General features: G+C 41.8%; 1 protein-coding gene across 1 annotated transcript in view; it reads left to right on the top strand.

Annotated features, from left to right (window-relative positions):
* MAGI3 (membrane associated guanylate kinase, WW and PDZ domain containing 3) overlaps positions 1-26317 on the top strand; it is a 56080-nt gene that overhangs the window by 14634 nt on the left and 15129 nt on the right. Inside the window, 12 exon segments of the mRNA XM_086861612.1 lie at positions 11973-12089; positions 13527-13646; positions 15146-15324; positions 15326-15356; positions 16611-16785; positions 17581-17660; positions 19075-19132; positions 20192-20286; positions 20894-21082; positions 22450-23049; positions 24063-24094; positions 25906-26059. Of these exon segments, the coding sequence (XP_086717738.1) occupies positions 11973-12089; positions 13527-13646; positions 15146-15324; positions 15326-15356; positions 16611-16785; positions 17581-17660; positions 19075-19132; positions 20192-20286; positions 20894-21082; positions 22450-23049; positions 24063-24094; positions 25906-26059 (1830 nt within the window).

Raw genomic sequence — 26317 nt, 5'->3', positions numbered from 1 at the left:
AACCTTCTGGGTGCCCACTGTGCTAGGTGGGTGAGGTATGCACAGCACAGCCTTGGATTCACCTGATTGCTTTGACAGTGCCTCTGGGAAATCCCCATTAGTCTCTTAATAAGAATTTAAATTCACAGGTAAAGACAAGCTAATCTCTGTTTCAACCCATGATTTATTTGAACAGCAAGATATCTGGTTCCTTTTCTTTGCTATTGCCGTAGAGCTGCCAGTGGGAACTGAACAATTAATTTGGGAATTTAAATGGATTTAGGTAGTAACTATCAAGTGCTTGCTATGTAATGCTGCCTGATTCTGACTCAATATGAAGAGTAAAATTGGGACAGATTTTGACTACATTCCAATCACAGTTTTGTGATATGATGAACATGGTTAGGGCAGGTGCCTACTGTCGTATTTGCCCGATGTAATTCTTATGCTCGTAGCAGGGCGCAAGGTGGGATTTCATCACCTAGCTGAATGTCTTACTATATTGGTCAATTGATATATATCATATACTGCTATTCAGACAAAAATGTAACTGTTTAAAACTCTTACCTTCAGGTTCATATACGTCCTGGAAGTGAGGAGAAAAGGGAGTGTTTTAATAAGAACCATCTACTGTGGGTAACAAACTGTGCTCTAGAGATAGTAGAACATTTCAGAGAGATAACTGCAGAACCTATGCAGTCAGACAAGGATGATAGAAAAGGAATGATGCAATAAATACAGGAACAAACTCTGTGCTGTTAGTTTGGGTGTTCCTCTTGGTGTGTGCAGCCATAGATACCTTCTGGTTGATTGCGAATTGTGAACAGAAATTGGATTTGGCAAAGCTATCTCTTTATTTGAAGTGCTTTCTTACAAAGATTCCATTCTGTGTCAGTCTTGAATTTAGTGAGCTCTTCAAGCAAATAAAAGTGACTCCAGCCTTTGGAGACAGCTCCATACAGACTCTGGCTGGTGAGTTTCTCGAGTGGAACGCACTGCAGTCTGAGCGCCCTGAATGCATTGAAATGTCCATTATTTTAACTGCGGACTCTTTCTGTCTCGTGACCTGGGCAACGTTATTATTTTGCTTACAACATTCACCTTGTGCCAGACTTGGTTGGGCAAACATTAAGTTCCAGAACCACAGAATTCTTTGGGTTGGAAAAGACCTTTAAGGTCACCAGGTCCAGCCATCAAGCAGCACCGTGAAACCATGTCCTCAAGTGCTAAGTCATCATGTTTTTTAAACACCTCAAGGGATGGTGACTAGCATTTCCCTGGGCAGTCTTAACTGAAACTGAAAGCAACTGGTGGAAGTTAATCACTGAATTTAATGGCTTATCAGCCAGACAGTTGTCACAGACATCTGCTGGGGAGCAGTTGTTTGCTGCCCTGTCCTCTAGACTTTGATTCTTGTTCACTGCTGAAATGTTTATTTTGTCATTTATTGTACTTAGAGAAGGGCTAGTAGGTATCTTTGAAGCTGGTCATGAGTGATTGTGGCATTTGTACCCTGACTACAGCCACGGCTGTGCAGGGTTTTCTAAAATCAGATGGTTTAGGTTTTTGAAGTCTGTTTGTACATGGCTGATGCTGGAAATCACAGAGTGAAAATGAAGTTACCGTGAACTTGTTTCCCGTGTTCTTTTTTCTGCTTCAACTAGTTCTAGTTTATCATATAGAATAGTGGAAGAAGTTAGCTCTGAAGTTAAAAATAATTGGAAATATAGCTGTGGTGTTCCCCATGTGGAGCAACCTCTCCATAGGTAAAGAAATACTAATACATGCCAACTAGAACTGAATCTGCTATGCAATTGACCACAGAAAAAGCAAGTTTGTTTTTAATGTTCAGTAGATTTTGATTATGAAAATCAGATTTTTGCCGGTCTCTTGAATGCAGGTGTTCTGAACGCTTTATTGCAGAAGTATTTCTTGAAAGAAGATCATCATATTGTTGTTATATTGGGGTGGTTGGCCTCGTGCATGGCCAGGAGTTGTACTTCATGATGTTTGTTGCTTCCTTCCAGCTAACGGTATTCTATGATTCTGTGAGTCGGTTATTAACCTGAAGGTTTATGTTTTAATAGCTGTTGGTTACCAGCTTCTTTTTCCACATACTGATGTCCTCTGTTGAGACACTTATTTTACTAACTACAATAGATAAGAAAAAGAAGAAATGCTGAGAAACAGATGTTGCAAGACCAAGTACCCAGCTGTGTGCTAACAAAATGGATCTCATGGTGATTAGTTAACAATTCCTTGGCAGGCAGAGGCATAAATAAAAAAGCAAACACAGGATGGGGAAATAATAATATTAATTTAGGAAAAAAAAAAAAAAAAAAAAGAAAATTTTGAACATTAAACATTGGCAGCATCAGTTCAACCACCTGTGTTCCTGAAGAGCTGACTGTATTGTGGCAAGTCACACCACGGTCAGTCAAGCTAATTTTAGAGCTAGTTTTAGACATGTTTTCCTGGAAACTGATGATGGGGAAGTACATGGATTTTCAACTTAAATGCTGTAATGTAATGAGGAGGAGTCTGTCAGCATTCAGCTGGCTGTGTTTGTTAGAAATTCCCATCACTGTGCAACGGTGAGCACCTCTGGCAGCTCTTTGAATGAGCTGTGGCTGTCAGTGAGATCCTTCACCGCTCCCAGACACGCTTTGGAGCTCTTCAGTCAACACCTCTGTTGCATTTGTGCCATGTTGGCTGCTGTGACCTGGGTTCCTGCAGGGAAGGGTTGTGAAGGGATGCGGCAGCACTGCCTGGGCAAGTCCAGTATGCTTGTACTTCACTAGAAAGCAGCTGGATCTCAGAGGCTGAGCAGTTCCTCTCTGCTGGCATCCAGCTCCTCAGACATGCAGTCCTTGGAGAAAGCACTCTTTCATAGTTAATGGAAAATTCTATGTTCCTTAACTAAAACTAAATCTTACTAAATGAATAGTGATGAAATAATAGGATATCATGTGCAAGCTGAAAGAGAAATTCCTTTAATTTTTAATTTTATGTGATGATTAACTGAACATGTAGGGAAATGGTCCTCTCTTACTTGATTACTTCAACAACAGCCTGTGATAGATTGTAAACAGAAGCTTCCCTGCAAAATTGAGTTATAATAGAATTGGAGTTCATTCAGTGACACCAGAGGGATTCATGGGTGTGACAGATCAACGTGGATCCACATCTCTGCTCTTTCTGGGATGCTGTGCTGCACACTTGTATGCCCCCAGTCCTTGGGTGTTGCAGCAGATTGAGTAAAGCATCTGTCGGTGTAGAATTGCAGTGTGAACTGTGTGAGTCAGGCACTGACATTAGTCATGGCTGGTGCACATCTGGACTTCAGTAGTTTCACTGACTGCCCATGTTGTGCAGTGAGCACTGTGGAGGGGTTGTTTTTTAATTAAACTGAGATGTCTCTAATCAGTACCACAGTGACACAGCACTTCTATGGATTTGATCAGAGGAATTCTGACCTGGCACATAGATCTTGGTGATTCCAGGTTCCTGGGAATCCTTTAGAGTGTGGTGAGTCACAGCAGTGCAATCTGGAGCCTGAAGCATCAGACATCCCTCGGTAACGAAAACCCTGCAGCAGCCCTGGGTTTTCCCAGGCTCCTTGAAAAGCCGGTTTCAGGAAGTTCTGATTCCTTCATGTAATATATGTTGGTATAATTCGCGTTTTATTGTACACATATAAAATCGAGTATAAAAACATGTTTTATGTAAAAAACACAAGTAATTTAAGATTGCAAAAGCAGCTGCTGGAAAACCAGGAATTTGCAAGAGAACAACCCAACAATTAAGATAACACAGAGAAGAGGTGGGTCCACCCAAGGGAATGCAAGATAAGCGCTCTAACAAGCCAGTGATTAATGCCTGGTACCGACCTGATCTGATTCTCCAGGACCATGCATCTCAGTGTCAGTTTCCCCGAAATTGAAAATTACACAGACTGAAAAAAAAACTTACCACGATTCTACATCTCAAAGCCTGCTTCGTGAAAAACCTCAAACTTCATCTCCTTCTCAGAAAACACATCAGCAATCCAGCAGCAGAAATATGAATGTGTAACAACACAAGAAAAAGAAAGAAACTGAAACTGCATAGCCTCAAGCTGAAAAAGCTGTATAAAACACCACTCTCCAAAAGACAAGTTGTGAACCTGGGGGAAATCAGTGCGACAGAGGCTGATTCAGAGCTCACCCAGCGCCGATCGCGGGGTCGACGCTGCAGTTCTTTCCATAATTTGATTTTACAGATTTTTCAGTAAAATTGTTATTGATAAATTTGGCTGAATTTAATTTATAACACTTCATAAAAGTTGCATAATGACTTACGTTTGTCGGAGAAGGAATTGCTCCATTGCCCTTGTGCTGGGAGGGGGGTCTCTGGGTTGGTGGGACCTTGTGGGGGGTCTCATGGGAAAGTGGCGTTGAGGAGCCACTAAAAAGCCTTTGGGTGGCATTTCTTTATGGGAGCGATCTGTTACAAGAGGTGTTATACTTGTAGGCAGGGCAAAGCAGGGATGTTCAGGATGGGGCTGGTATTTAAAAGCCCAATTTGCTGTTGCGTATATTAGTTTATAGGTCCGTCTGCAATGGTGCGCGCGCTGTTACTCACTGACACAGCTAGAGGACACCTCTGCTGGGAACATGTTCTGTTTTCCATGGTGGATGGTCACCCCAGAAGTTTGTCTTCTCCAGGAGAACAGGCATGCAGCATCTTTGTTGATAGAGTATCTTCGTCAGATTCCTGCCATGCCAAACTCCCGACTGAAATAGGTTAGTGGGCCTAGAAATTATGCAGAGTGTAATTGCATATCTTGCTGCCTATGGAAAGCAGGCTAAAAATAAACCTGTCTGTGATTCGCATAAATTCTTTTCTGATCTGAACGCTCCAAAAAAAAATGGTCTTGGCATGTGAACGTGTACCCTTCTGTTGGGAAAGCAGTGCCAAGTCTCAAGTAGATTAAATTGCTTGTGTAACAGTGAGCAGCTGCAAGAACATTTTTCTTTGGGGATGTGATTGAAATGTGTCATTCTGCACGCTGCTTAAGCAATGAGATACGGTATGTTAGACATACGTCACATCTGAAGCATAATGCACTCTCTGGACAAGCAGAAGGATTGGCAGCTTCTGCCCAACACTATGACAGGTTGGCTGGCACAGGTACCCTGTGTGCAGTCCCTTGTTGCAGTGTGACATGGAATAATATTAAATGGCAATAAGTTTGAATTTGCACATAAGCTGTAGATTTCCAAAGGGAAGAATTAATACTAGAACACTCTGGGGACTCAAGTAACATTTTGTTCCGTTGAATATGTTAATTGTGCTTTCTAGACCAAATGTGTTTGTTTGCTGTCTCAGTAAAGCATTTTCTCTAGTGTGAATAAATTAAAACCTCACGTTGTAAATATAAGGGAATGAACGGAAGATTATTTATAAATTGTGAAAAACAAACCCTAGTTAGCCCTAGGAAAATCATCTCCATTGTTCAGGTTACTTGTCTTTGTTTTGGTGCTCCACTTTTCAATTAAGAGCAGACTAAATGATTTATGTATTATTGTAACCTGTGACGGCTACAGCGCTTTCTTATTTCATGGCTGTAAGCATCTGTATTTGACTTCAGGGTACAAGTGTTGCAGCGACAGATACTAGTTACCTAGAATAGCCTCTGTAGTGTATTGAGCTGCAGTGATTAAAACTCAGCAAGGCCTTGAGTGCATAATTCAGAAGTTTTAATGAAGTCCTATTATGAAAACAATTTTTTGTTTTAATTTGTTTTAATGTGTTTGTGTATTACAAGTTCTGATTGTTGTTTTGACCCTTTAGAATTGTAGCATCCTTTTAACATGTTTGAGCCCATTGGTGTGTTGTCCAGTCAGCTCCATCCCTTGCCTGGTGGTTTGAGTAGATCATGATCAGGAAATGGCCTCAAGTTACACTGGGGGTGGGGTTTAGATTAGGCGTTGGGACTTTCTGTTTCATGGGAAGGGTTGTAAAGCTTTGGAACAGGTTGCCCAGGGAAGTGGTGGAGTCACTATCCGTGGAAGCATTCTAAGGAAACGTGGATGTGGCATTTGAGGTCATGGTTTAGTGGTGAACTTGGTGTGTGCTGCTTGATGGTTGGACTTGATGACCTTAGAGTTCCTTTCCAACCTTAACAATTCCGTATTCCGTTCTGGTCGGTGTATTTGATTAATCTGTTGTTGTGGTGTTAAAAGCCTGTTTCCTCTTGTGCTTTAAATCCCTTTCTCACTTTGAGACTCATAATTAGATCTTGCAAATCACATTTGTTTTTTGTGAGGTCTTTCAAGCTCCCAGGCTGGGCTCAGTCATTTTTCCAGGCATCCCTGTAAATCCTTTTCTCTGTCTCAAACCTGACAGTGGCAGAGGCTCACAGGGTACAGTTTATCTGGATTCTTGTTCTTTACCATCACTGTCAACACATCTGACTTGAAATAGAAATCATGGGCCAGTTTACCCCATTTGTGAAAATACAGCAAATCTTTATAAATAGGCAAAATCTGTCCGTATTTTCTGCTACTCTGTCGGTGTTCTTATTATCTAGTCTCTTTTCTATATTAATTGCCGTCATTTGAACCTCCCACCTTCTCCTTGTGCTGGGAGCATAGGTGTCAGCCTGTGACAGCCAGGTCACAGTGAAGTACTTGCAGGTGAAGAACAGCAGATACAGACTGCTGCATCACCACTGGGCTTTTCCAGCCTCTCCACATTTCCTGAATACAGTGATTGTCTTTGGAAGTCATTCATTGTGCTCAGTGAAAGCTCGTGTTTAGATCTGGAACTTGTGTGAAATCATCATATGTTAATAGTTGCTGGGGAATATAATAATGTGTTACACACTAATTCTGACTTGGGTTTCCTAACACTGCATCCCTGATTTGTGGAGATGAACGTTTCTTTAAACAGCTTTTGCTTAGTCACGTCAAAAATCAGTTCATCTCAGTGGGTGTATTGACAGCCCAGTTTAATTAAACAGTAACTGTTTTTCCACTTGATGAGCCCTGAGAATTCCTATTTTAGTTAGACTGTGAGCCAAGCCGTGGAGCTCATTTATAGCTCTTAATGTGTGTTTCACTGGAATTTTCATAGTCGGTGGCCTTTTGCAATCCCAGTTTATGTAACATCATACAGCTGAGCAGAGCCATTGGACACTCTGGGATTCTGTTCACATGTGTCGAATTTGGAATGTACATGATGATACTCTGATTACATTTCTCCTCTGCTTTGTTCTGCGTGAGAAAACAAAAATGCATGGCGGTATGTCATATCTGTAATTTTCACCCTGTGGTCTTCCAACTCCCCTGGGGAGGGGAGTGAGGAGACTTGGGGGCAGAATTAAGGGGATCGACAGGAAGGAGCCAGAAGGTGGCAGCAGATCACTGCATGCTGTGCCAGGAGAGCTCCTCCTTGCCCAGTCCTAGGACTGTGGGGGCTGTTGGTGGATAAGAGGCTGGACGTGCCCTGGCTACGTGCACTGGGACCCAGAGACCATCCCTGCCCCCAACCCCCTTCCTCCCCACCCCCAGCCCCCCGAATCCTTAGCTGATTCCACAGTGTGGGCAGCAGGGAAGTGGGCATCTGCAGGGCTTCCTCCAGCTCTGGGGACTAACATCAGGAGGAAGTGGAGGTGCTGGAGCAAGTCCAGAAGATTCCAAGGAGATGCTTCAAGGGCTGTAGCCCCTCAGCTCTGGATCCAGGCTGGGAGAGCTGAGGCTGTTCAGCCTGCAGAGAAAAAGGGTTCTTAGGGGTATTTTAGAGACCCTTCCAGCACCTCAAGGGGCTCCAGGAGAGCTGGAGGGAGGGACTTTGGGGAAGGAGTGGCAGGACAATGGGGAGTGGCTTCCCACTGCCAGAGGGCAGGGTTATATGGGATGTTGGGAAGGAATTCTTGGCTGTGAGGGTGCTGAGGCCCTGGTACAGGTTGGCCCAGAGCAGCCGTGGCTGACCCATCCCTGGAACTGTCCAAGGCCAGATTTGATTGGGCCTGGAGCAACCTGGTCTAGTGGAAGGTCCTTGCCCATGGCAGGGGAATGGGACTGGATGAGCTTGAAGGTCCCCTCCAGCCCGTTATTCCGTTATAGAATTCTATGATTTTACCCTTCTGTTCACCAGTAGAGCACATCTGGACTTCAGCTGTTTTTAGGAAAAATTGCCTCCAAAAACAAGGGAGTATGATTCCATTTTCTCATCTGTTCACTTGAAATACATTTTTGTGCAAAAGGCTGTAATGCAGGTGTAAGCCCTATTAATGAATTACATTGTTTAATAGGAAAGCGGCTTTCTTTTAATAAATTGCTAATTTGAAAAATTGCTTTTATAGTGAACAGTAAAGGTTTATTTAAATGCTTTGAAAGAAAATCATCCTCTGCTTATTGAGTCACCTATCAGCACTGCAGCTCCTTGGTAGCCTGTAGCTGCCACTGTCTTCAGAAGATGTTGGCATGGAAACTTAAGGCAGAGAATGCCATATCTCTGGAAAGTTGTCGCCTGTGTCTGTTTAAAATGTTCACTAAAACAAAACTGAAAGTTTCCATGTGGTCTTCAGAGTCATTTGATGGGGATGTTGCCAATACTCTCTGTATGCCAGCAGCATTAGCCAGATGTATTTGGGACATTATTACCAGACAGCAACATAAAAACTGCACAGACTGGATTCTTAGAATTTATTTGTGTCTTTCAGTGTTCAACTTTGCTGTTTTACCAACACTGCTGATCTAGAAATTCTGTGTCAAGTCTAATTCTGTGTCTAATTCTGTGTCAAGTTCTAGGGGCACCATGGCAGTGCTCCTCTTATTTATAACTGCAACGTGTATTCTTGAGCATTTCCATGACAGGTTGGCTATAGAAGTAGCTGGTTTTTGTCCTGCTTATGTACAGCAGCAGAGGCAGCTTCACCAGTGCATATTGTAAGAGCCACTACCCCGATTTTCATGATACCCATCACTTCTATTTGCCTCCATAATTCATGTAAAAATGCTGTGTTTAACTGCAGTGGCACTTGAGCATTTTTTTTTCTGCAGTCACCTAATTCTCCTTCCCCAGCTCCAGTGTGCATATCCTCATCTAAAAATCCTAAATTCTTTTTGGTGAATTTAAATTACAGCTGGAAACAAGAGGCTTGTGGCTATTCACCTAGCAGAATCTGTGTGGTATAAAGTATACTATTCCTCTTGACTGGTCCTTGTGTTGCCTGTGTCGTCCTTTAGAGGCACCTCAGAAGCACAGCAGACACCAACCCAACATTTGGCAGGTCATTTTGGAGAGGCTGATACATGAGGTTTTCCTAAAATCCTGTGTGAAACAATGTAAAAGAAGCATGTTCAGCTCCTGGAGGGAAAATAATCCAGTTTTTGCCAGAGGTTGCCTAAAGCATCCTTACTATTACTTTATTTTTCTGCTTCCTAATGCACACAATTCTCTGTGTGAATTTCTGAATTTTTTCCCTGCCCACTGTTTTGTTTGACTTTCCTCTGTTTTCCCCAGGCAGTCCTGTCAATCTTCAGTTCAGTCATCTTGGTCTCAGAGTATAGTCCAGTCTCTAAGCTTTTAATATTAAGATTAACCCCTCAATATTGGCATATTATCCTTAGTAGCAGCCTTGCCTTTATTTTGTCTTTAAACGGAGTTGATATTTATTGAACAGGGTTTATAAGCTTTTAAAATTTTAAACATGAAGAGGGAAAGATCAGTGAGTAAATAAAGTCTGTAATTCTGCATCCAGAACAGATTTTCACGTATCGCCTGGTTTTTCCAACGTGCAGTGCTCTGAAAGTAGCTGATGAACAGATTCATCTGCCTGTGTGAAGTACGAGTGTGTTGATCCACCTAAGCGAAATATGCTGGGATAGCTAAGGTGCAGTTCTGCCTTTGACAAGGAGATGGATGGACCATTTTAGCAGCAAAACATTTTTTTAATGTTGAGAAACTGTCTTGTCTACAAAGAATAAAGCAATTTGTCGAAACAAATGGAAAATGTTTTTCATGCTGGAGATTACCCCATTTGTTTCCATTTTCCATGACACATTTTGCTCATTATGCTTCAGGAAGCAAATCCAAAGTTTTATAAGGAACAGTTCATGCTGGTAAAATAGAGGTGGGGGCTGTAGAGTTGCTGTGCATTCCTGGGAAGGGATTGGGTGGAGAACTGCATTAGTGGGAATTGCTATTGCTCATGTAACTGCTTGACAGCCACGAGGACAGTGCTGAGGTGTTGTCCCAACATTACAAAATGCATTTTGTGTGTTTGGAAGTAACTTCTAAATAAATGACAATGTTAAAGCAGGTGAAAATTTGACTTCATTTGGAGCTTAGGGCTTGTGTTCAGCACAGGATGGGCTGCCTGTTCAGAGGTTGTGCTGGGCTTCTTCTGTTCTTGTTTGAGGGTTTAAGGTGGTTTTGTGTGTGTTTTGGTTAATCTGTGGACATCACTGACCTCTCTGAAGGGCCAGTAGGTAATTGTGGTTCCACTTTGAAATACCCATTGTGTCTTGGTTTTATTTGGAGGGAAGAGAGCGCAGATTAAAACTCTTTTTGCTCTTGGTGAATGGTGATTGCTGAGGTCATGTTTGAGGGTCAAGAACAATGTGTGAAATGCACTCTCCTTGGCTAAAAGGGAAAGGAAAGTATAAAGTTGCCACAACCAAAACAGGCAGCCAGCTTTGCGTAAGTGACACATGGTTGGGAAAACTTGCTTAGTTGTGGGAGGGCTTCGATGGGATTTTTTCCAAATTTGACATATATGTAAGTATGGTAATTGGTTCAAGATGTAGGTGAGTGGGCCTCCTATGAGGACTGCCGTGGGGTCTGTGACCTGTTTGAGGTGGTCTCCTCAGCAGCTTTGAATTCACAGGCTTCAAAGGCTCCTGTCAGAAACTCTTCTGGGCATGTTTATGCATTTCATAACCTGCTGCTGATGTAATTTAACAGGAGCAGTTGTCTGTTCCAGCCTTTTTCCCTGCTGTTGTGTTACAGCAGCATCCATCTGCTGCTGCCCAGCACCTGCTCTAGGTTTGAAGACAAAGGTTGAGCTTTTTCCCTAAAGCTGTGAGTGTTCTGCTGTGGTACATAAGTTAAATTTACCAAGGACGCTATTTAATGTGCTTTCTGGGAGGCAGACGGGGTACAAAAGATTGGTTTGTACCCTCCTGTCTGAAGGATGAGGCAGTAATACAAGAGCTCAGTTATTTGTGTGCTGAGGGGGCTGTGGTTCTCCAGTGACGTGACAGATTCACTAATGATACCTGACAGAAGTATTGCAAAGGAGTAATTGTGAAAAAACCCAGCTTCTTTCTGTTATGCAATGTTTTTAAGAAGGAAATATTTTCTTTTTGTAATTTGAAGAATGCAAGTTCCCATTTGACAAAATATTGAACTCAGGTGACTCGTGAGTAGGTGTAAATTGAATGGAAACTACTTCAAAATACAATTAAATAGTTTCTTGTCTGTAGAGACCTTGAATTTTGGTAATAGGTTTTGAATTTTAATGCTTTGTATTGATTTTCAAAGAATTCCAAAATATTGTCACTGTCTTGTTCAGGAGATGAGGGGGGAAGGTTGTTAGTCAGCTCTGCTTGAAATCACTGCGCCAGAAGAAATTCTTCCCTGTGAGGTTGGTGAGGCGTGGGCACAGGGTGCCCAGGGGACCTGTGGCTCCCCTATCTCTGGCAGCATTCAAGGCCAGGTTGGATGGGGCTTGGAGCAACCTGGGATAGTGGAAGGTGTCCCTACCCGTGGCGGGGGGTGAAACAAGATGAGCTGTAAGTTTCCTTTCTGACACAAACCATTCTGGGGTTCTCTGATTTGATAGTACGAAATGGTATTTTCCATCAAGGTGGTTGTATTTAAAACAACCCAACTTTTCCCACTGCTTGGTTTTTCTGAAACTTCTGCAGCAGTGAAACACTATTCCTGTTGTGAGATCCTGCTTTACAGATTATTTTAATTTATTCTTTTTTCTTTTTAAGGAAAAGTCATCAACAAGGACTTGCGCCACTACCTGAGTCTTCAGTTCCAGAAGGGCTCAATAGATCACAAACTCCAGCAAGTGATCAGAGACAATCTCTATTTGAGAACCATCCCTTGTAAGTATGTAAAGATCAGCCTCATTTGATCTGTTCCTGCTAACTCCCACATCATTTGTGAGCTTGAAATGCCTTCTCAATCCTATTTAGAGTTTTACCTTGCAGCAGAGACTTCTGGCTTTGCTACGGTAGTGTCACATCTGAAGTTGCCATGAATGAGACTGGACAGCCAGTATGGACTGAAAACCACCAAAAACTTGAGAATTCAGAGATCAGATTGTTTCAGTAATATCTGCGCATTGCTCTTCACAAGTTCGCCAGTAGTTGCTGTTAGAATGACTGCAGCCACCACAAGAAGTAAATCTTTCTCAGCATGATCAAGCAGTGCAAAGATGTCCTGATTTTTGTTCATGTGTTGGGGTTCTTTTGTTCACAAAGAGCAAGCTGAGACCTTGAGTGTCAAGTGCATAAGGCAGAGCAGGGCAGCTGGAAGGAGGGGAGGGTGGAAGGAGGAGTTGGGTGCAGGAGTGGCAGTGGCAGAATGAACAGGCAAACGGCTTGCTCATCGCTGAGAAGACTGATTTAAAAGGCTCATCGTTGACTGTTTAAGTATTCATTGCACTAAGAACTTACTTTGTCAAATAACATTTTTGTATCTACAGGAATTCTACTCTCTTCTCTCTGAGCACACCCGAGAGTTTGTGGCTTTCTTAAACCTCATTTCACTATTGCTAGGTTTTATTCGGTAGCTCTTGTTAATGCTACTGCCTGAAAAAAATTATATATGCTTTTAAAATGCTATTAGCTTGTAGGCAGTAATGAATAGTAATGAATCATTGCTGTCCTTTCAGGAGAGCTTTAATTAAGCTGTTGTAACTATGGGGGGCCTGTTTTCATAGACAAAACACTTCAAAAACATCTGCATTAACACAGCAATTTACTGATAAAATTTACCTACAGCCAAGGGTTGGAATGTGGCTAAATTGCACTCTGAATTGTAGGTTAAAAAATAAATGTTATGCCTAGTTATGGATTTGGTGGCCCAAAAATCAAATGTGCTTGGTCATGATGACTTCATTGCAAATTAGAGAGTTGGTGCTGGTGGAAATAGGAAAGGATGCAGCACCCTTAAACTGGGTTAAAATAAAATATCGCAGCTGTTCCCAGAATCCCAGACTGGGATTGCCTGGTCCAGGTGTCATCAGCTGCCACAAAAGTTGTTTTTGGTTCACTGACCATAAGAAAGAATTCTCTCTTAATTACCACCCCACCCAGCTTATTCTCTCCTTCTCCCCCAATACCAGAACTGTTTTTCTTAGGTAATTTACTGGCTCAGTTTTTATACATTATCGTTCACTTGCTCACCGGTTGTTGTAACTCATACTGGAGTGACATCATCTTTGTATAACGATTCGACAATGCATTGTTTTTACTGAACTGTACAGCAGGCAGCCTTTGGTAGCAGGGTATCTTACAGAAGTGTTTTGTCCTTTGCAGGCACTACAAGGGCTCCCAGAGATGGAGAGGTCCCTGGGGTAGACTATAATTTCATTCCTGTTGAGCAGTTTAAAGCGCTGGAAGAAAGTGGAGCCTTACTAGAAAGTGGAACATATGATGGTATGTCGGTGATGTTTAATGGAATGGGAATAAGGACCCAGTACTTGTGACCAGGATCTTAGTCCAAATGTAGCTTCTTGTGGTACCGGTTTTCCTGCTCACTTGACAGTCATGACAGTAGCAGAGAGACAATAGTTAGTTTATTTCTGGATTACTGTGAAGAGGAGGAACAATCTTGTTTTAAAGCTTTCTGATAAACTGCAAATTGTCCTTTCAACCCCTCTTAATCCTACCAGATTATTTTCATTGTTGCATTTTGGGGAAGCATTCTGAAAAGGTTTGTCTGTGCCTGGTACAAATTTAAGAGAATGTAGTCAGTTTTGTGTAAACCTCAGAGAACAGAGCCATGTTCTCCTCTCAGGTGTGCAGCAGAAGGACAGATGGCAAGAGAAGTTCTGACCCATCAGGGAAACAAAAGCATTTTTCAATGAAAAGTTGAATAGCACTAGACCAGATTGTCCAGATCTGTAGGAAAGTTGGGTTTGTTAAATGTGGTGAGGAAAAACCTTGTAATGAAGTTGATGAAAAAAGAAAATACGTCAAAAGTAGACAATCCTGCGAAAGGCTCTGTGCCTCTTGTTTTCTGTATCCCACATTATCTGTTAATATTAGGAAATCTCCTACGCAAATTTAGGCTAAACTAGTACTTTTTTTCTATTTCTGAACTGAACTTTTATCTGGCTGTCCCCTCTCTGAGCCTTGCCCTTGCTTGATATTTGCAGAAGGGTTTTCTTTCTTACTTTATTTACATGGTCAAAACCATATCCAGGCGCCAAAAGTCACCCCAGCAGGAATTCTGGGAAGCTTCCTCGCTCTGTGCCCAATTCCCTCATAAAAATCATATGAGCAGTCAGGAGAGAGATCAGTTGCTGAAATTATTTTCCAGAAAATAGCAGATAATTCCTTTGTGCTTTAGATTAAAATATTGAAGGAAAAATCTGTTCCTTTTTCCGAAGTAAAAGTAATTTTTAGATGAAGCCGTATCAATATTGTTTTCTAAGTATATTGTCAGTAGAAAATTGCAAGTGTTAAAAATCAATTGCTACCTGTATTCATGGAAATAAATACTTTGTCACAAAATGAATTTTCTTTTTGACTTTGGTATTTTTGTTGCACTGTTAATTAGTATGTAGAGTAAGAGTAATTGATTTTCACTGTTTTGTTCCTCTAAGGTTGCTCCCTAAGTCTCTTTATGGAGTGAATTAGTGAATTCCAGGCAAAGTAACAAATCCATCTTTTTCTTTAGAAAACTTACAGCAGGATAACAGTTTTCAGTTAACCTCTTGTTTTCTGACAACTAGTGCTGCACTGGCAAGAAGTCAGTGTATGAGTAAATAGGCTTTGACTGTTGATTGGCGTTTGGTAATACTGATGTCTTCTTTGAGGCTTTAAATTTTCACCAAAATATGTTTGCGTGGGCACTAAACTGATAGCAGCCACTGCCAGTGCCTTCAGCAGTATCAGTGCTTCAGTGATCCTGATTTCTGTCTCATTTTCAGGTAATTTTTATGGTACTCCAAAGCCTCCAGCAGAGCCCAGCCCCTTTCAGCCTGATCCAGTGGATCAAGTTCTTTTTGACAATGATTTTGATACTGAATCGCAGAGGAAAAGAACCACGTCTGTCAGCAAAATGCAAAGGATGGAAAGTTCTCTCCCTGAAGAGGAGGAGGAGGAGGAAAAAGGAAGCAGTTAATGGTAGCGGAGGGATAGGTTAGTTGACAAGGGGAGAAATTCCCTGGAGTACTGTGTGAATGGATAAGAGCTATAAAAATAGCATTCATGCTTCCTTAGTTTTGGTGAAGTATGAAGGCAGTTTCTGTTCAGGCTGGTGCTTCTACTTGATTTTGAGATGACCTTTTAAAAAGCACCAGCTGTTTTCCCAGGCAGATGTGCAATTGCATCATAAAATGTACTGCTTGGTCAAGAACATGTGGTGCTGGATACGGGCCACTTACGTGAGCGGGAAGGAAAAATTTGTCCACTCTTCATACCCTGCAAATGTTACTGTTGAATTTTGAGTTGGTTACTGAGTTTTTACACAGGAGATTTTAAGGAAGTGATTGGTTTAAGGGGGGCAACATTGGCTCATACTGTAAAATTTTCAGATGATTTTGCACAGGGGAACTGTCACACAACCTGAAACCACCTGAGGGGGAGCTTGTGGAGAGGAATAGAGCCAAGTGTGTTGAGGCTGGAGCAGTGTCCAGCAGGACCTTTCTGGGATTGGCAGGATGCCCTTTTCCTTTTGCTGTCATGGTTACTCATCTGGAGGGGGGAGAATTGATGGTGGAGAGGAACTGTCACATTGCATTTGCAACTGATCCTGCGTGTTACTGTTTAGGACAGATTTACACTGACTAGACCTGACCTAATCTTGTCATCTTCAGGTCTGGCAACAGCACAGAGGGGCCAACGGTCAGGCTGGTGGTTGGGTGAAAGTCACGGACATCGTCATGTCACAGAGGGTATCGAGCATAGCCTCGGTTCTGAAGGGTAGAGGCTTCTATTTAAAATTTCCTGCACAAATTTTTGGGATTTTTTTCTAGGCGTGGTTTGTAGGAAGGTGTGGTTTATTTTACTGGCAGTTAGGGTCTCCTCTACATTTCCTTTTGATTCTTTGAGGAATATTAGTAGGATTTTTTGAGTTGTTTTATGGCATTACAAACACTGTTCTCTCTGTAGAAATGGCAACAAAGCATAGTCAACTTGGATTTCTGCCAGTGTTGATTTTTCAGAGTAGGCTCAGACACATAATACAAGGTTACCTCTGTTTGGCAGGGGAAGAGCAGAGTTCAGTGTTTTCATGTCAGCTTTTCAAAGTTTACAGCTGAAAAAAAGAAAGTGAAAAAATGCACATCACATACAGGAACGTGTTTGACATCCACTCATAGCCAGATTAAGAGGGTGGTTCTTTTTGAGAAACAACATAAGCATCTGACAAACACTTTCCCTGAACAACTGCAGAAAACAAAGAAAAGCATTCAGATTCTCCTGACTGGATGAAACCTGTTCCCAGCTACAACCAGACAAGCAGCAACATGGACTTCAGAAATTATTTGTCGAGGGATGAGACTCTGGAACCACTACCCAAGAACTGGGAAATGGCCTACACGGACACTGGCATGATCTACTTCATCGAGTGAGTAACTCGCTCCTTGGAGAAGTGCTGGTGGCTGCAGTCTGGAAAGCTGCTCTTTCACCTCTTTTCTGCTCTTGCTGCTTCTATTTCTTTATCAAGTTTAATATATTCATACTGCTAAATTTTTTACTCGTAGTCCTCAGTGTTGCACGCTTGGTACAATTGCCATTGTGCAGGAAAACCTTATGGTTCCACCTGCAAAGTCTGTTTGTTTTAAGGTTTTGTATCTCACACATACAAAGCTGGCTGGGTATTGTTAAGTGAAGCATAACATGGAACCTTTATGTCAGATTTCTCTGAAATTTGAGGCCTTGTTTATTTTTTCTTCTCGGTTTGTGTTCCTTGGCTGGGAATGGATGTTTCAAAATACAAATAGCCCAGATGAAAGCCCGAGTTAGGGAAGTAGCTCATGTGTGCACATATAAAACTGCCTCATTTATGAGTTCTAAGGCAAGAATGAAACAGAAGCCTTCCTCAGCATTAAGCATATGAGGAAGCTGAAAATATTTTCTTCCTATCAGGTAGAAACAGCTGCTGTTTCCATATGAGCTTTTGGGGGCTGGGGAGGGGATCTGTGCCTCTAACATTGCCCTGTGCACATTGTTGTGCTCTGGAGAGTCTCCACTGTGCTGGTGCCTTTTCTTTTGAGTATTTTACGATGTGACTGAGGCACAAATAAAGGTTCTGTTATCTGTACTCTGCAGTTTCCTACAATAGTAAATAATCGAAGCAAAGTTTCTTCAGTGTGAAGGAGTTCTCTTACTCTTACACACTGGCACGTGTTCTGCTCCACAGTCACAACACCAAGACAACCACATGGCTTGATCCCCGGCTCTGTAAGAAGGCCAAAGCTCCTGAAGATTGTGAAGATGGAGGTGAGATGTTCAGAATGCATTTGTCACCTGTCACCGATAAGTGTATGAGTTTATCCCAGCTAGATACGAGCTGTTACTTCTGTGGTAGAAGCTTCTCCCTGGTAGATGAGACTCTGGAGCTGGCAGTGTAGTGCCGAGCATCCCATTTGGTGGCAACAGGTACTCACGTAAGACTGGGAAAGTCCACGGTGTATTTTTCCCTGGAGTAGTAGAATCTGGCTAAATGGAAGGTTTATCTGCATTCCCGAGCAGAATGTGACCTGTTTTGTTCCAGTAAGTGTCATTTTTAAGGAGAAAGCTTCACATGAGCGATGCTCTCACTGGAAACTCTTGGATAGGTGGAATATGGCAGAAGGAGAAGGTCCATAAGTAACAGAATATAGAAATAATGAAGAAGGTGTGGCAAAATATACATATTGCTAATGCTAACTACTGCATGTGGCATAGTATTTGAATGCAGAGACTAAGGGAGCAATCTGACTGATTTAAATTCCTTCAAGGCTTCCAGGTCAGTAGCCTCCAGGCAATTCCTGCAAACATTTCCTACACAGTTGGGCAATTTAGTCTGCTAGAAAAGAGTATCAGGTAGCTCTGTCTTGAGCAAATGCCTGACATGTTCCAAAAGCTGAAGCAGGCTCAGAATGACCTGTCATCCTCCAAAATTGCCCACCCTAACAGCCATGTATCCCTAATGAAGCCAGATGGAGCAATAGCTGTGTACTTCTGCTTATTGAACATACGTGCAGCTCGCCACAGGATAAAAGGAGCACTTTAAACAGAGATGCCATATATGCAAATGAACAATACTTAAATTAATAGAACCACTGGGTCTTAAGTCAGACCCTGTGGAGCAATGCTTTTATTAGTAACTGGTAACATGCTGTCATATGCTAGGGAAATTCCTGTTATTGTCAAACTTAAGGCAGTCTCAAACAAGATTGCAGGGCAAATTTGCCCATAAAATGTCTGGCTAACTGCCTATATTCATTATTCTAATATTTAAATTTCTATGGTCAAGTTAACTAGAAAATAAACTTGATAAGCTGACCTCTATGGTAACTGCTTGTTACCTTCAGGTAGTCATGAGCTGCTGGCACCCTCTTACCAGATGCTGAGTTTGCCATCAAAAGGAGCCTTCTGCGTGTGATTTTCAGTACAAACAGGTCTTTGAGTTTATTATGTGTTTAACCTGGTGTGATTTCATTGAATACAAGGCTCATCATTTAGTGGAAGAAGGAGTAATAATTACGGGGCTTCACATTCCCTGGAACGGGCTGACACTTTTCATCAGGGAAGAAAATGGGACCTCTATTTTCCTTATATTTTTCATGAGTCTAGATGTTCTTTAATGAAAACTCTGCTATTTGTGGATAGTTTTGCCTTGTAATGGAGAACTTGGTCTTTCTGACTGCAGAACTTCCTTATGGATGGGAGAAAATAGAAGACCCTCAATATGGGACATACTACGTTGAGTAAGTGCTAATTATTGATTTGGCATCCTTAAAAATTGAACATGAAATTCTGAAATGCTTGATACTCAGTAAGTAGAGGTTGTAATGCAGTGAAAGGCCAGGTTGGACAGGACTTGGAGCAACCTGGTCTAGTGGAAGGTATCCATGCTCATTGCAGGGGGTGTAACTGGATGGGCTCCTTCCAGTCCAAACCATTCTGTGGTTCTGTGAAACTGTTAAATATATCCAGGAAAAACAGTTCTGGGGTCATGAAGTCATGGCACAAACTTCTGATAGCACACTGGCATGTGGGAAAATCCACGGTGTGACCTTTAAGACTTAGTGGTTTTCGTTCAAGGAGGGAGGAAATTTACAAATTCAAAAGTAATTTGTAGATGGAAATGAGCTGATGCAGTGTTTCTTAGCTTAACAAAAACAAAGTCACTTGACTTAAGAGCAGCACCCGATAACTTTAAAAGAGCAAAAATAACTTGTAGATCATTGCTGTTTCCAAAGAGCCAAGTCAATAACCACTGAACTGCTGCAAAGCTCTTCTGAGTCTCCTTCAGGCCAGAAGAAATTAAATCTCCCCTTTATCATGGAGAAGAAAATTGGTAGAGTTGAAAATGTAGCTTTGGACAAGAAAACATTTTTCACTTCTCAAAGTCAAGCTGTTTGTTTGAATTATGCTCAAATATGTTGGTTTTTCCCTCCTCTGCTGTACTTCTCTAGCATCTACTAGGAAGAAGGTGATGCCTGAGTTTGTAAACACTGTAGGTAGGCGGATTAAGAGAAAAAGCAGATTTGCTCAGTTCTAAACTATTACAACTCTACCTACTGATTAAAGGGAGTAAAATTTTATTTGCTTCAAAGTAAATTAAAAAAAAAAAAACAACCTGCTGAAAGAAGAAGCATATTTTCAGTATGGGTTATGAGAGTTTTTTGTTCATTTCTCTGGAGCATTCACCTGACATAATAAAAGAGAATGTTTGTAGATGTATTTTTTTGGTGTTGTCTCTTGGGGGAAATAGTCAGAATGTTTTCTGTCAAAGTCCTGACCTACCTTTTGTGTGCCTGCAGTCATATTAACCAGAAAACTCAGTTTGAAAATCCAGTATTGGAAGCCAAAAGGAAAAAACAGCTAGGACAGACTGATGCTGGCCCTTCCAAATCAGGTATCGCTGAATATCGTGTTCTTTGTCACATATATCTTTATCTGCAAGTACGCTTTGTAAAAACCCAGTTCTGGAATTCATCGAGGCATCAGCCTTGTCTTTCTGCTAGCCATTACAGTATTACCCGCCGAGATCTTTCAGCTTTTTTAAGGATTTTTTTTGTGTTAACATTGAACCGAGGCACTAAGACTGCTTTTAAATCGTTTTGGTTGTTCTGAAGCTGGTCATCATAAACAGCTTTGGAATATATGAAGGGTTAGAAGAGCCTTCTGGAAGTGCAGGTAAAACCACACCTGGAGTTTTTATACTTTTGATCTACTTTAAGCTTGGTATTCAAGGATTAAAACTGGGAATTTGAGATGGGAGGTTTACATACAGCTCTGTTGCAATCCGTTAAAAAAAGGCCTCTTTTCCATTCACTGAATTCAGCTGGAAAATGAGTGTAGCACTTTCCTGTCTGTTTGCTTTATTCCTTAAGAGCGCTTCAGAAGCTGACCAACAATAAACAAATCATTAACCTTTGTGACACCTTAAAAATAAACAAAAACCTTGCCCGAACTAACTCTGGTTTCCTGCATTCCCGTCTCTGTATTCCATAATTCCATAGGACCAGGGAGGTCTGTCTTCACTCGAGATCCATCCCAGCTTAATGGAGCACTTATTAGGACATCCCTGAAAAAAAGTACCATGGGATTTGGCTTCACAATCATCGGAGGGGACAGGCCTGACGAGTTTCTCCAGGTGAAGAATGTGTTGAAAGATGGACCCGCTGCGCAAGACGGAAGAATTGCTCCAGGTCAAGCGTTATTTCCGTACAGTTCCATTTCCTGGGGTACTTCGGAGAACACGGCTTGAGGTGCTGGAGGTTGGATGACTCCATCCACATCCTCGCTAAATTAAATATTTTCTGATTTGTGAAAGATCAGTGCAGAGCAGTGGCTGAAACATTCTCGATAAAAATCTACTTTAAGGTCACTTCTGAAGTTTTCAGTACTTCTGCTTTAACAAAGACACTTGTCTTCATGTTTATTCATAGAATGATTTTCCTCTCTGTAAGTAAAGTAAAAATCGTGTGTTTGAATCCTGGTCTGTTTTGCCTTGTTGCTGACCAGAACCATGACTCTCATTATTAAAACTGCAGAAAACCCACAGCAGGAATGAGGAAGCAAAGTTGTGTGAGCTGGACAGGTGAGGAGAGAAGAGGGACGAGGGTTTCTGCAGTCCATGAAGACGTGCACATTTTCTCATGGTTATTATATGTGTAATTAAGTCACCTATAACCTCTGGTTCTAAACCAGGACAGCATATTAGAAAGGGAAAAATGCTTCTTTGTGTATAACATAGACTCTTACTCTTCAAATGAGTGAAAGAACTCATACTTTGAATGATTAATACTATTTACTTACAAAATGAAACAATTTCCTGTTTTGTTGCTGATGTATTGTTTGAACTTGTTTGCATATGGTTCATTTTCCACCTCTGCAAAAATGAAAACACTCCTGCAGAACTGTTGGAATGAAAAGAAGTGCAGCTATTCTGATTGTAGTTCATGGAATAAGAGAGATCCTGTTTTACTGATGCCTGGGCATTAAAGGGATAGGACAGTTTGAAGGGCATATTGTACTGCATGTGCAAAGTTTCACATCAGAGCGATGAAAACATGAAACGGGGTTTTGGGATCCGAAGCGCATGTCACTTCATTTTGAAAATGTATTCTTAGCCACGTCTGGCAGCAGTGTAAGTGTATGGAGCATGTGTGTATGTGTGATCCTAGTTTAAGTTCAGCCAGTCCTAAAATAAACGGAGGGCCAAAAAATCCAATTTATTCTGCATTTGGTCTAGGATGCTGTGCAATATGAATTAAAGCAGAAGACATCTGCTTGCTTTAGTGAGCATGCTCTGTTTCATCTCCCCTGGCTGTAAAGTATCATTTTTTAAATCTGCTGCAGATTAAACTTTATATATTTAGCACACGGTGTCCTGAGATGAAATAGAATAAATGCAAAGAGGAAATTCTTTATGCTTTTTGGCAATATTAGCCATGAGGTAATATCCCAGACCCTAGTTATTAATTTGAAGACAGCACTGTGATTTCCTCAAAGTAGGCTTTTGTTGAAGATTTCACTTCTGCTTTTGACACTCTGGAACTTTCTTTTGTAACAGGTGACGTCATTGTGGACATAAACGGAAGTTGTGTCCTTGGCCATACCCATGCAGATGTTGTCCAGATGTTTCAGCTCATTCCCATCAATCAGTATGTGAACATGACTTTGTGTCGTGGGTACCCTCTTCCTGATGACAACGAAGACCCCGTGGTAGATATCGTGACAGCCACACCCGTCCTTAACAGCCCACTGGTGACCAAGGGAGATGCTTCTGTGTCCAGCCAAGATTTAGTAGCGGGAACAGTCGTGTTGGACCAGAATGGGAAAATATTGGTCAACGATCGCCTGAACGGCCCTTCCGTGGATTCAGCAGAGCAGAGGGTCTCCTTTGCCTCCTCAGGAGGCTCTCAGCCGGAGTTGGTCACCATCCCTCTGGTCAAAGGGCCTAAAGGCTTTGGGTTTGCCATTGCGGACAGTCCCACAGGCCAGAAGGTGAAGATGATTTTGGACAGCCAGTGGTGTCAAGGCCTACAGAAAGGGGATGTCATCAAGGAGATTTGCCATCAGAATGTGCAGAGCTTGACTCACTTGCAGGTGGTGGAGGTGCTCAAGCAGTTTCCAGTAGGAGCAGAGGTGCCCCTGCTTATCTTAAGAGGAGGTACAGACAAAATTGCAGTTGTCATGTTGGTTATAAGCTTTTTAAAATCCTGCTTTAGTGTGATATCTAAATCGTGTCCAGTCTTGACAGCTACACAGCAACTCATTTTATCTCTGAACTATTATGTTCTAAGTTTGATTTATACCCCTGACTATTTAGGCTTAGAGCGTGTTGCTGGGGTTTTGTTTGGGGTTTTAGTTAGGTTTTTCTTTGGGTTTTTTCCCTCAAAAATTATATGGTGATATGTTTATGCACTGTCTCTTCTTCTTCAAGTCTTGTGGAGCGCTGAAGCAAACACATGGTCTCCAGTATAATGCAAAGCATATGATGGACTGAGTTTTGTGAGATTCTCAAAATATATTCCAGTAACTGTCTGTAATGAATAGGGGATTGCAGGAGATGGGAAGAAGCATTAGCAAAGAGGTGGGGCTGATCACTGGGAATAGCAGAAAAAAAAATTCTGATTTTTCCATCGCATATTCATAACTCTTCCTTGATTGTCAGTCATGGACAAGAATGCATTTTGTCCCCAAAAAATAGTATGTGACTTTCAAAGGAAGCTGAATCTGAATGGATTATGAAGCAGCTCTTAGCTGCTCAGTGTCCCTTCAGGCTTTATTGTAACCCTGACTTTAGCCACTGGCATTTGCAAAAATCTCCGGATTTTGTCCCGCATAAATGCTACTATTCCTGTATCAGCTAAGGAAATAATTCCATTTCTTTGTGGCAAGTGAAATTCCTTCAGACAAATTCCTAGGTTTCCTTATCCCATGAGTTGAGGGGTGACTTGGTTGACCAGTTTCTAGCAAGAAGAGAAATAGATATTTTTCACTGCTGTACAGCTTTCAATTCTAATTTGAGACTTCTCCAAAGTGATGGTTTTGGTCTCTTTGCCATTTAAAAGCACAGTGAATCAACCACTATTATTTTCACCCCAGGAGCATCTGATTATATTGCTGTAATGTTGAAACGTTTTGTAACCTGCTATTAAAATTACTTTCTATTTCCTTCAGGTCCACCCTCACCCACTAAAGTTGCCAAAGGAGTGAGTATTGGTGATGTATTTATCTTGGTTTCTGAGCTGCTTTGTAATCTCATTTCCTCTGGATTTTAGTCCTTGTGATAACCTGCCTGCAAGATGGTTTACCAAAACCACATCTGCCTGGTAGGCATAAAGTCTTGGTCTAAGTAGCTGCTGTCCAAGTACCCATTAAAAGGGAAACAAAATACAGTATGTTTTTTTTTCATTGCTAATTATTAAAGTGAACTGGGATTCCTAAAGGAAGTTTATGATCCTTTGATTCTTCTTAATCCTCGCGTTTATGGAGGATTAATTAATGTACTGGTTAGTGCTCCCTTCTGGAAGTGCTTATCTTTGGATCCATATTTTCAGCAAGTCTCTGTGGAGCTGTGCATTCCTAGCTCGATACTCATTGCTCTTGGAAGTTATCTGTCAGAGCATCTTTAATATATATTAGCTCAGTAAAGAATCCTTGGTCTTAATAAAACAACCTCTAATTTAATAATGCTGGTATTAATGCTTATGTTTATTTTGAAGGTTTCTGTTATAAATTAGGCTGGTAGAACACAGATACTTCTTTAAAAATGCTTCTTGTACAAATCAGGACAAATCAGGGTAATTTAGGAAAATCCCATTCCCAGAACGTAGCTGTAACTTCTCTTTCTATCTTTATCCTGCTGTTTGAGTGCAACCGTAGTTCTATCCCAGCAGTGACATGACACAGGAGCACATGTTCAGCATGCTCAAAGACAACTGTACTCAGTAAGGTCTTCAGATTGGGTTCCTCTTCAGATTCAGATCTTCAGATTCAGCATCCAACTGCCCACACTGAACAAATCAGAGCAGAAATCCCCGCAGCTGGGGGGCCCCGTCGGCAATGTGCTAAAAATAGTTTGGACTTGGGGACTGGCATTCTGTACCAGCACACGTACAGGAGCACCAGCCCACAGAGCGCTCGATGCTCAGTGGCATTAAGCAGCGTGGCAAAGTAATTCACTTAAAAAGGGCAAGTTCTTGTGTTTATAAACATACAAGAAGTGTCAGACTACTGCATGGCTCTGGGCAGTTTATTCTGCTCTTGGTGAAAGGGCAGATCTACATCTGTTCTGCCCCTGCTATGGTTCAGCGTGCACTGCCACGTGCCAGTATTCCAGGCTGGGTTTCAGCCCAGGAGAAGTATTTAGAGTTATTTTAGTGCATAATTGACTGGGAGTTTAGATGAGAGACCACAAGGATGTTTGGTGTCCTTGCCTCATGAACAGAAGTGTTGCAGATCATGAAAAGGCACATAGGAAGTGTGTCCTCCTGTTCCGTATATATATTGCTCCAGCAAACAGCTCATGCTGTACTTGTGGGGAGGAGCTTGGCAGAGGACAGGAGTCAGTGCCTGCAGAGTAGCGCGTGCCCACGGTGCTGGATTGCGGTCCAGAGCCTGGCAAGTGTGACAGGCAACCTGTGGCAGGTGCCTGACAAGGATTCGGTGTCTTCTCCAAACGTGATCGGTCCTTTATGCCCTACTTCATGCCTTGTATTGCTAACCACCAGCATCTGCCCAGCTTCACTCCTCTTTGAGCATCAGTCACTTCAAACTCTTACCAAGCCTAGTCTCCAGTAGAAATTCATGTACCAGTGAGGAAGACTTCAGTACTCTGGTCAGACATGTACCAGAAAAAAAGGAAAAGCTGTCATTTTACTGGAAAAGCTGTAATTTTGTTCCTTTCTACTTCCGTTTTTCTTCTGCGTGGCGTTCGTTCATTGTCTTTGCACGACATTTACATGACAAGTGTAGTCATGCCTTTATTTAATATGGATTTTGTGTCCGTGGCCTATTTCAGAAGGGCAAGCAGGACAGTTCAGGGAGTTTGGAAGCTGTCTGCGATACCATTCCGCAGCCAATGCCCTTCCCGCCCTCTGCTGTGCGACCGGGCTCTCCTAAACTGGACCCTTCCGAAGTCTACCTGAAGTCTAAGACAATTTATGAGGACAAACGTAAGTATATCATCTTCAACTTGAAATTGCTCAGTGACGAGAGAATTTTTTCTTTTGTTGTATGTGCAGTAAAACTGCTGAGACTTTGTTGCGAAGTTTGTTAACCTGCTGTGGATAATACATTTCAAGTCATGCATAATTCAAACAGGAATGAGAAAAACAAAAAAGATAAAATACGTTTCAACCGTATTTTCAGTTAAACAGTTAATTGCAGAAATAATCTCAAGGATGGTTCTGAAGTTAGCTGGAGCAGACCTG

Source organism: Cyanistes caeruleus, chromosome 24 (assembly GCF_971803275.1).
Source record: "Cyanistes caeruleus chromosome 24, bCyaCae1.hap1.1, whole genome shotgun sequence".
NCBI lineage: Eukaryota > Metazoa > Chordata > Aves > Passeriformes > Paridae > Cyanistes > Cyanistes caeruleus.
This window is presented reverse-complemented; position numbering and strand designations above follow the sequence as displayed.